Source organism: Lygodium microphyllum, chromosome 10 (genome assembly GCF_053477565.2).
Source record: "Lygodium microphyllum isolate KBCC chromosome 10, Lygodium_microphyllum_v1.1.10, whole genome shotgun sequence".
Classification (NCBI taxonomy): domain Eukaryota; kingdom Viridiplantae; phylum Streptophyta; class Polypodiopsida; order Schizaeales; family Lygodiaceae; genus Lygodium; species Lygodium microphyllum.
The window spans coordinates 125,019,555-125,029,643 of NC_141144.1; the positions used below are offsets into that span (position 1 = coordinate 125,019,555).

General features: G+C 42.5%; 1 protein-coding gene across 10 annotated transcripts; it reads right to left on the minus strand.

The window, feature by feature from the left end:
* Nucleotides 1-1,382: 1,382 nt before the first annotated feature.
* Nucleotides 1,383-8,363, minus strand: LOC148030534 (short-chain dehydrogenase ptmH-like). Of its 10 annotated transcripts, none has more exons than XR_015692215.1 (5): nt 7,632-8,363; nt 7,172-7,331; nt 2,096-2,221; nt 1,822-1,868; nt 1,383-1,656 (listed from the first exon to the last, which is right to left on the minus strand). XR_015692215.1 is itself a non-coding variant. In XM_087686889.1 (3 exons), the coding sequence occupies exons 1-3, from the start codon at nt 8,113-8,115 to the stop codon at nt 2,170-2,172; spliced, it is 696 nt and encodes a 231-aa protein (XP_087543015.1). In that variant the 5' UTR covers nt 8,116-8,363; the 3' UTR covers nt 1,383-2,169. The 10 variants fall into 10 exon arrangements, 2 of the variants coding, with proteins under 2 accessions (XP_087543015.1, XP_087543014.1); XR_015692214.1 differs by having other exon boundaries at nt 1,383-1,697; XR_015692213.1 differs by having other exon boundaries at nt 1,822-1,873.
* Between the last annotated feature and the right edge of the window lie 1,726 nt (nt 8,364-10,089).

Consider the following 10,089-nt stretch of genomic DNA (forward strand, 5'->3'; position numbering starts at 1 on the left):
CCCGGGATGTTTTGGCGGGCGAGTCTACCCATCAGTATTTCTTCCGAGCATTGAAGGCCAAGCAGAGAAGAGACACTATTGTTTACCTAGAACATGATGATGGCATGCAGCTGAAGGACGAGGAGGAAATTACCTCTAGATCTCTTCGACATCTATCCTCCATTGTGGGTATCCAACCCAATGTCATGAAAGCTTATGAGCAGTGGCTCTGTGCCTTCTTGAGGCCAATTCAAACCTTTGTGGAGAGTGAGCTTGGGTCAGATGGCATCCTACAGTTGTGGGATGCATGTGGCAATGACCTGTGCTGTTTTCTGAATGCCTGTAGGACCAATGGCACCATGTCAAAAGAGGAAAACAAGGGACTAATCAACTTCAAGCTAATAAGGGGTAATAAGGAGATCACCCAATCATTACCAACCTCTGGCCATGATGAATGTTGCATATAAAGCCTACTCCAAAGCGTTGGCACTGCATATTAAATTCGTGCTCCCCAAACTCTTGCACCCTGCACAGTATGGATTTGTGCACTCGAGAAGGATACATGATGCCATTCTGAATTCTGACATTTGGCATGGTTCATGCAATGATGCAACAGGAAAAAATTCTGCTCATTAATATGGATCTAGATAAAGCCTATGATTCGGTTAGGTGGGATTTTATTCTCATCATGACTTACGTATTCATTCACTCTAGCAAAAAACACCGAAACTTTCCACCATGATCTTGTAGAGTTAACTCACCTACTTATGCACACACACATTGTCCATGCTATACCTATAGACTCAGCAATCAAAAATTTCAATTTAAACTCGCTTTAGCTTCGAGGATTCCACTATGACTACAAATTTTCATCTTGTAACGATTCCTTCTTGTGAGAGTTTGCCAAAGAGACTCTCGAATTGCATGCATATTAGTTGTCTCAAAAGTAGCATTTCTTGCTACTAGATATGATCTTCAGCTCCTTCCTAAGAAATATGTTCCATGCAGTAAAACCCTGCCACGTGCCTAGCGATAGTGGCATGCTATAAAATCCATTGCTTGATCATGGTGCACCAAGGCTGCAGCTTATCCAATCTCTTAAGCACTCCAAGGTTAGCTGGGCAGACTCAGAGTGCAAAGGTTCAATGCCAAGTCCACTGCCTCTCTAAGAACTGGTAATTTGCTCCCATGATATTGCAAGCAAATCCTTCCTTCCATCAAAAGACCAAATGAAGCATCTGAAGAGAGATTCCACTGATTTCCAATTGGCCTTGGAGAAGATTGGTGAAATAAAGGTGGCCATAGGTGTCACCATAGACTTAAGGGCCATCAACTGCCCGGCTAGCTCCAACGCAGTTTTGTACTTCTGCTGCAGTTTTCCTTGGAATTCAATCATAAGCCAGTCAAAACGTTGCGTCATCGAGACTACAATTCCCAAAGGGCTCCCAAGGTAGTGAAATATCTGGCCTTTTCTTATGACTTTAAAGCCTAAAGTAGCAATCAGGTCCAACATAAGGACTTTTATCGTCTCTTTGCTGATGACTGAAGCCTTGTACAAGGCTGCAAACTCTTCATAGACAGAAAGAAGCTCAAGGGCGGATTTGCCATCATCGGCAGACATCTGACTGGCAAAAGATCTTCCATTGGTCAGGGGGAGGGCCCTTGAATCGCACCTTGCTGAACTTTGAAGTCAATATGAGTTAGGAGGGGTTGAGTGACTGTAGCAAAGAGAAGAGGTGCTAATGGACAACCTTGTGTGATAGATCTCTTCAAATCAAAGGAACGGGAGAAATACCCATTAATGCCAATGACAGCAAATGCATTATGCAACATGGCACTTACCATTTTGTAGAAGATTTCTCCAAATCCACACCATGCTAGAATCCCAACTGTTCTATAATATGCATCACAAAAAGGTGATTTAGAGGGTTAGCGTGTGGAGTTTATCACAGAAGGCAATTTAAAAAGGTAATCATATTGCTTTTTCCTTCATACAACTATAAGGACTCAAATTATAGGGTAAGGGGGTCAGTTTAGTGATAACTACTACCGAGCCCCCAATAACTTTGTCAGATCTCAAGCAATTTCATTATTGGAGGTATGGTGCTATACTCACTAGCATGGAGCAAGGCCACAAACAAATTTTTGGATGGTGATGTTCTACTACAGCAGTGTAGAGGGCCTACAAAGCTAATCCTTTGTTGAAAATACGGCCTGCACTTTTGTGCTAAGCAGGGGAAATCTGTGACAAAAAGATACTGAAATCAGAAATCAGAAAATAGGAGCAAATGTGTCACAAAAATGGCTATTGCTAATACAGAATTGAGGGGGTTTCGGATACAAAATTGGAGGGTTCTCTGCTACAACATCGGGGGCTGTCATTTAATCAGCCCCCCTTACATTAGCTACAAAAGGGATTTTGTTTTGCTATCACCCTAACTAAATGCCTTTTTTTATTGCTGTCACCCTAACTACTGAAGAGGTTGATGGATTTTTGTATTGCTATCACACTAACTACATGCCTTTTTGTTTGAATAATTCTTGCAATCTAGCACTTCTACTCTACTTTTTGTGTCAAGAAGCTCATATACCAACACTCTTAAATGCCATGCAGGTCTCTAGTGTGTGTGTATACATATATATCAACATGATAGTTTCTAAGTTTAAGAATGTATGCTGTCGTTTTTGGGCATATGGATAATTTATACTATCTTGTAATATGAGCTTTTTGTTTCAACCTTTACAGTTATCTTGAGTTGTGGTCTGGAAGCACACCTAACAGGGGAGGCAATCCATCACTCAATCAAGTGGACCTTTCAGGATGCCTTCGAACCTCCCTTATCCTCCTTTAAGGAGAAGCTGAAGCTAATTCAATATTCATTAAGGGTGTGACCATTTAAGGGTGTAAAAGGATGTTTGGAAATCCTATAGGTCTAGAATGCTGGACCATTGACCAGATTAGAGGCACTTTAGTCTCTCGAACAATTTGGTTGCAATTGGTGATGCACAAAAAGGAAAGAAGATTGGCTTACCTCATGTCAGGAAGCAAACTCAAATTCTATGAAATCTTAATAACAGAGACTGGTAATTTATCAGGGGAAGGCTAGAAAATAGACAGTTCTCATAGACCTTATATGGTTTAATATCGTACAGCTTACCATGAAAACTATTCCAAATCCAGAGGGCTACGTGTTCCAGAGGGTAAAGATGGTGCTCTGGAATTGCAAAATGAACAAGTTTGCAACAAAGAGGAGGTCTCCCCTCTTTGCATCCTATGCAAAAGAGTAGAGGCATGTGTGACTCACCAATGTCCCGAGGTCACAAACTGATATGGCATACGGTTGTAAAGTGGATTTAAAAATGTAGGTTTTCATTGCGAAATTAATCAGAAGTTCATACTTTTGGTGACTGTTAAGACTGTTCTTTGGGCTTCTTTATCTCAAGATGCTTCGCCTGTGATGCTGTAAATATTTACTTTCATAATACAAATACTACAACAGGCTTCGGTCTAGATCTTGTTACCTTATTTTAAACTTTGGAATGAGAAGGATTTAAAGATCACAAATTTCCAACCATCATCCAGAGTGAACTTGTATATCAGGAATCATCCAAAGAGATCCTCTATTAGTGATCCCAAAAAAACCCTCTGCTTACTAGAGTCGTCACGTGTTGGCATTACAGGCTATGACAATTAAGACAGTAACTAAAGTGCAGGGCAAGGGATGAGACTAATGGTGAAGGCACCCAGAAGGCAAGATAGGCAGCATACAATAAAACAGCATTTGGAAACAACAATAAAGCCGTGCTCTTTCAGCTGAGCAACCCAAAGGATAATACAGTGTCCTTCAAATCAGGAAGGTTAGAGCTCATAGCATTAAGTGGCTATGCTGGTTTGTGAAGGATCAAATCTTGCAAGGAGGGCTTGAATTCTTGTAAAGTTGAGTAAAAGTATTTCATTGGTTCATTGATTAGGCTTGTTTTTTTCGATCCAAGTCAGGATTGTGACCAGAAAGGCTAAATGTTTTAGACAACCACCAATCTCTTACCCAACAGGGCATGTGGTAGAGGAAGGCAAATTTGCTGGAAAGATGCCCATATAAAAAATGTTTTGGGGGATTCTTCTGTAGGATTGCATCAACGGTCTTCTTGGCAAACACATCCGTTGGTGTGGCCTTTTGTTGTCGATAGTGTAGTAACCTGAAAGCTATGGCTTCTCCCTGAAGCTTGTAGATGTTGAGTTTCAAGCCTTTCACTACTTCATAAGCTTTCTCCGCAAATCTTGTTGATATAGCTCCAGGTATCACAAGAATAACTTGCACTCCAAAAGGCTTCAATTCAATCCTAGCAACATTAAAAAATCATGTGAATTTCGAGCAAAACATCTTCACTGATATCAAGGTTTCGCTTTTACAACTTCTACCGAAGTTAAAACAAGCAGCAAGTGCTCTAAGACAAGACAACCATTGTTATAAAGAGCAGGCATTGTCCACACTTTCCAAATGCATGCCATTCTCAATTCTTTCCACTTTGGAAGGCATTCATCTGCTACATTATTTTATCAATTATAGATGGTTCCATTAAAAAATTGGTTGGCAGATTGAAGCTTTTAGAAAACTTGGAAATGTGCCTTACAGGGAGAGCATTCTGTATGTGCTACAGCCTATTCTGCCATCTCTAATATTTCTCCTCTAATTTTGCCCATGGTCACATACTTGACCTGAAAGTTCAACTCCTAGGTTACTGACAGTTCAAGACCGGAACCCAACCAACAGTTTGTCTTCTAGCATGTTTGGTCGGTAAGATTTGGGTGTAGTTCTCCACAAATCTGATGCATGATGATCAAGCCCAACTTCACATGACACAAACACTTCATTTTGAGAATTCATGCAAACCACACCCGCTGAGAGAATGTACCAAGATAGTGAATTTCCACCTTGAAACACAACTTTTTCTGGTTGATGTGGAGCTTATTGATTGGAGTCCAGACTATGCAGCATTTCCAAATGCTGCAATTGTTCTGTTCTGTTCTAGTATACAGCAGCGTGCCCATTTAGACTGCAATCTACAAAGGAGGTTGAGAAGAATAATTCCAAGTACCCACATTGTGGGAAGGGCACACATCCAAAGGAGAAGTGTTGGTAGAAGTACCCCCATTTGAAACCAAAGGATGGTTCAAAGGATTTGAAGGCTATCCCTACCACCATTGAATCTGTTTTTGTGCATCTATTTGCAGTTGAGGATACAACCCTTGCTTCCTCCATCGAGGAGAAGCCATGGCTCGTTGACTGTGGGGCCACTTCTCATATGACCTACGGACACAATTGGCTTCATGATCTTCATTCCAGAGGGGGTTCAATTACCATTAGTGACAACTCTTCCATACCGGTTCATGGAGTGGGGACTATTTCCCTTTTGCCAGATCGTCAAGCTTCAACGGCCAAATCCCTTTATGTACTAGATTTTGGCTTTAACATTATTTATGTCCATGGCTTGACACAACTAGGTACTCGTGTGGTCTTTATCCATTGAGTGTGCTCCTACAGGTTCTATTCTTAGATGGATACTCCAGAGGGTGGGCTTTATAAGCTTAGTGCCCTTGCTGCATGGAATTCTCACAAGCTTGGGCTACTTTAGCGTGCCCGTTATGGGGACCTAAATTTCAACTCCATACGCAAGGCTTCTTGGAAGAAGTTAGTGGAGGAACTACCAGATTTTCCTCCTATTCACAGTTTGTGCCCTAACTACTTAGGGGCAAGCAACACATGTAGCCTCATCCATCAGTTGCTTCTTGAACAGCTACTACACCGCTAGAGTTGATGAGACTCTCGGACCTCCATGAATGAGGAACCAAGCTTCGCATAGGATTACCATGGTGAGATATAAGAGAAAATGCCTGAAACGGACCCGCACAACCTTCTCAATCACACCCTCTGTCAGCATGAGCTTTGACATATGGAATGACATAATGATATGGTCACTAACCACCACCAAATGATGTCCAAGTTTGACAAAGCGATCGAGCACATGGCCCTCTCAAACTTGAAGACTTAATAGACCTTGGAGTAGATCACTACTCTTGTTGCTCAATTAGCGACCGCTTCATCCCAAGAGAAGACCAATGACTCTAGGCATGAGTCTAGATGTCCTCCACATCAGGAACCCTTGCATGGTCCGTAGGGTATACTTGGGGCTAAGGGAATTTCCCCTTCTACCTATGAGATCAGGGAACCCTCTCATACACATTATGAGTCTCCCTATTGAATTCCCCCGTCCACCATGTAGCCAACATCCATTTGAGGCCTTCTCCCACCACCCTTGGTTGGATTTCCCCCGCTCTCCCTAGGAGCCCCCATGCACCCCATATGAATCAGCCCCATCAAGGACAATATGGTACAAATGGCCAGCCTGTCACTCATGGACAGCATGGTTATAATGGACAACATGGGCTTAGTGCACCACAAGGGTTGTATGGATAGCAAGGCATGTATGGCCACCATGGGATGTATGGACAGCAAGGATTTCATGACAAATTGTTTATGTTAAGCAAATATACTAAAGAAAAAACCCTCATACTACTATTGTGAAGAAAAAGAAACAATACTTGAAATCCTTTCAGCTCTGATTCCCCCTAACCTTTAGTACTGCAATCAAGCTAGGGATTTGAAGACAAGCCCTTTGACCTAATACACAACGAAGTATGGATGGGTATGGCTACCTGGTGCTTGGTGCAACCATTGGTCCAAGCTATGGGCTCTTAAACGAGACGTAAAATCGCATGGACAATTTTCTGAGCTGTGTGCATGAACAAAACCATGTAGTGCTCCACAAAGGCAGTGAGAATGGTGAGAATTGAGACGATTAGCCAACAAATAATGCGGCAGCCAGCGCAGGCCAATTGATGCTGTCAACAACACATGTTCCATGAATGCTGCTGGCTCCAGCCATGTAGACAGATTCAAATGGCACATTGAACAGACAGTCATTATGCTACAGAAGGAAAGCATAATTGTTGCTCTCATGCTTTGAAGTCTGTATTTGCAGATGCTGTATATAGAAGTATTTGTGAGCATGGATAACCACGCTTTTCAGTGAGAAAGAAGGATCTATTATGGTTGTGGACAGCAATAATGTTTGAAAGCTGACAATAACCATAAAGAGCTCAACCAGACAAATTCTCACAGAGTAGCAATACCTTAAGGTGTCAGTGAGAGCATGCAGTGCAGCTTTGGACGCACAGTAGCCACCAGACCATGGATTTGCCACAAGGCCTACCACACTTCCAACATTCACAATCTTCCCGCTCCCTGCCTCAATCATTTGAGGCAACACTGCTTGAATCAAAGCCAGAGGACCTACACACACAAGGAGGTCATCATGATAGACATCCACTTACTCAGATAAGCCCATCCTGGCCACTAGGTGCTAAAAAACTTGTCTAGTTTTAGGGCTTTTCCCACCTACCATCAAATAAGAAAATTTTAAACTTATTGAAAAGTATGTTGCAATTAGAATTTTTGGGTGTGCTCCAAGCTTCAAAGGTTCTAAGAACTGGATGTTTCCTGTGCTATAATGATTACGCCTTGGCTGCTTATCCTGCAAATAATCCTCCATTGCACTAACCAAGATAGAGATGAAAGAAAGGGTGACTTTACCGTAAACATTTGTTCGAAAAACATTCTCCAAGAGAGGGAAGGGCAGCTCGGCGGTGGGCGCGTAGCAAGATGTGCCTGCATTATTGATGAGGATGCTGATAGGCCCTGCTTGAGTGAGAATGGCATCCACTGCCTGAGAGATGGACTCCATGGAGGACACATCGAGGGCCATGGTCTCTATGGCAGGGTGGGCAAGGAGGGCTTCATCCAGGGTGGAGAGGGAGCGGCTTGTTGCAACCACATGGTAGAGGCCTCTTCCTGCAAGCTCCAGAGCCAGAGCATGGCCAATGCCACCAGCTGAGCAGCCTGTCACGAGTGCTACTGGCTTATTGGCCATGGCAAATGATGATGTCCGTGAACGAGAAGGAGACTGCTCCTGCGGGGCTATGAAACCGGCCATGTGCTGCTGTTGATGAAGTACCGGGGAATCACGTCTCTGTCTCGAGGAAATATATATATTCCGATTTCCGAGCAAGTCGCACATTGCACGTAGTTTATCTGATAGTCGTATATGACAAGCCACACGTTTTTGGTCCTCCTCGTAAAGAGTAGGACCATGGCTATCGATTGTTTTCGCAACGTTTGATATGAGAAAGTCAAATGGGGCTTTTGAAAAGCTCTACGCTGCAGAGGTCTTGTTGGTTGTTGGATGCCTCGGCTATCGATAGAGAGGGAGAGGGAGAGGGGGGAGTCGGCAATGTGTGTGTGTGTGTGTGTGTGTGTGTGTGTGTGTGTCTCTCTCTCTCTCTCTCTGGTGTGTGTGTGTGTGTGTGTGTGTGTCTCTCTCTCTCTCAGAGAGAGAGAGAGAGAGAGAGCCATTGATCATCGGCCTCTGCGTCTGCCGGCGGGGTGACAGACGAGGAGAGAGAGGGAGAGGCGTGGTGCCTAGAGAGGAAGAGAGGTCTCTCTCTCTTTCTCTAAGGATTCATATAGTTGTTATGGTACCACAATCTATAAATGTTCTAAAAACCTAGAATATAATTTATTAAAGTTAATTTTATACCTTTCATTGATTGACTCTTATTTTTTTGAAGATGATTTTGTCTTTTAGAACCTTGGTTTTGTTTAGGAAAAAAATATATGCTTTTTAGTCCTAAATTCTTAATAGGTTAAAAAGTAACTTCATTATACAATAAGCAACTATGACCTAATAGAGTAAAATGAAATCTGAATAAAAAGTGGTAGATATATAAATACGTTTAACACATAATTGGGCAAATTTTTATTTTATTAAAAATATTTATGCAAAACAAATTCGTATATGGTGTTAGGTTCTTAGTCTCATGAGAATAAAAGGCTTTTAAATTATAATTATATTATAACTTTAATAGGCGCTTACACCTACCCAAGGCTCGAAGGTTAAGGAAGTCAATGACTTGATAATGGGAGAGTTGGCAAAATCAAAGCCCCAATGAACGACAACTGTAACTATAACGGTCCTAAGGTAGCAAAATTCCTTATCGAGTAAGTTTCAATCCGCACAAAAGGCATGACAATTTGGGCACTATCTCAAAGAAAGACTCAAGAAAATAGACATGTCTATGAAGATGCAAACTACCTGCACCTAGACAAAAGGTCCTTATGAAGCTTCACTATTCCTTGGGAGTGGCTTTGGGCTCGTGTTGCACAACTTAGGTGGAAGGTGAAGAAGGCCCCTTTTCGTGGGGGGGGGGGGGGGGGGGGGCAAGCCGTCAATGAGATACCACTATGGAAGAGCTAGAATTCTAACTTTGTGCTAGATATAGCTCAAGGGACAATCCCACATAGAGAGTTTCTATGGGGCATAGGCCTCCCAAAGGGTAGTGGAGGCATGCAAAGGTTCCCTCAAGCTGGACAAAAATTTGCCTTTGATTACAAAGGCAAAAGGGAGCTTGACTACAAGACCTACCAATTGAGTGGGAACGAAAGTCAATCTTAGTGATCTGATGGTGCCAAGTGGAAGGATTGTTGCTCGCATAACTATTACTCTAGGGATAATAGGTTGATCTTCTTTAAGAGTTCACATCGATGGAAAGGTTTGGCACCTTGATGTCGGCTCTTCGCCACCTAGGGCCATACTATATCCCAAGGGTCAGGTTGTTCACCCATTAAAGCAGTATGTGAACTAGGTTCAAAACCTTGTGAGACGGTTCACTCCATATCTAGTGCAGGCATTATGGCATTGAGAGGACCTTTCCCTAGTATGAGAGGAGAAGGAAGGACGCACCTCTGGTGTACTAGTTATCATGCCCACGATAAACTTTGGGTAGCTAAGTGTGGAGTGGATAATTGCTGAAAGCATCTAAGTAGGAAGCCCCCTTCATGATGAGTGCTCTCTTCTTCTTCTGTACAAGGTCACAGTCAGATGAGTTGTTTCTCATCACAATAGATGCCAAGTGGAAGTGTAGAAATATATGCAAGTGAGGTATCCTAATAGATGGAAGATTTGAACCTTGTCACTGTAGAAATCAGATCAAGT

Coding starts and splice junctions, on each gene's coding strand:
- LOC148030534 (XM_087686888.1), bottom strand. CDS start 8,115: ATGTGCGACTTGCTCGGAAATCGGAATATATATATTTCCTCGAGACAG. Junction 7,332..7,631: donor TTTTCGAACAAATGTTTACG/GTAAAGTCACCC, acceptor TTGTGTGTGTAG/GTCCTCTGGCTTTGATTCAA. Junction 4,321..7,171: donor GCTCTCACTGACACCTTAAG/GTATTGCTACTC, acceptor TAATGTTGCTAG/GATTGAATTGAAGCCTTTTG.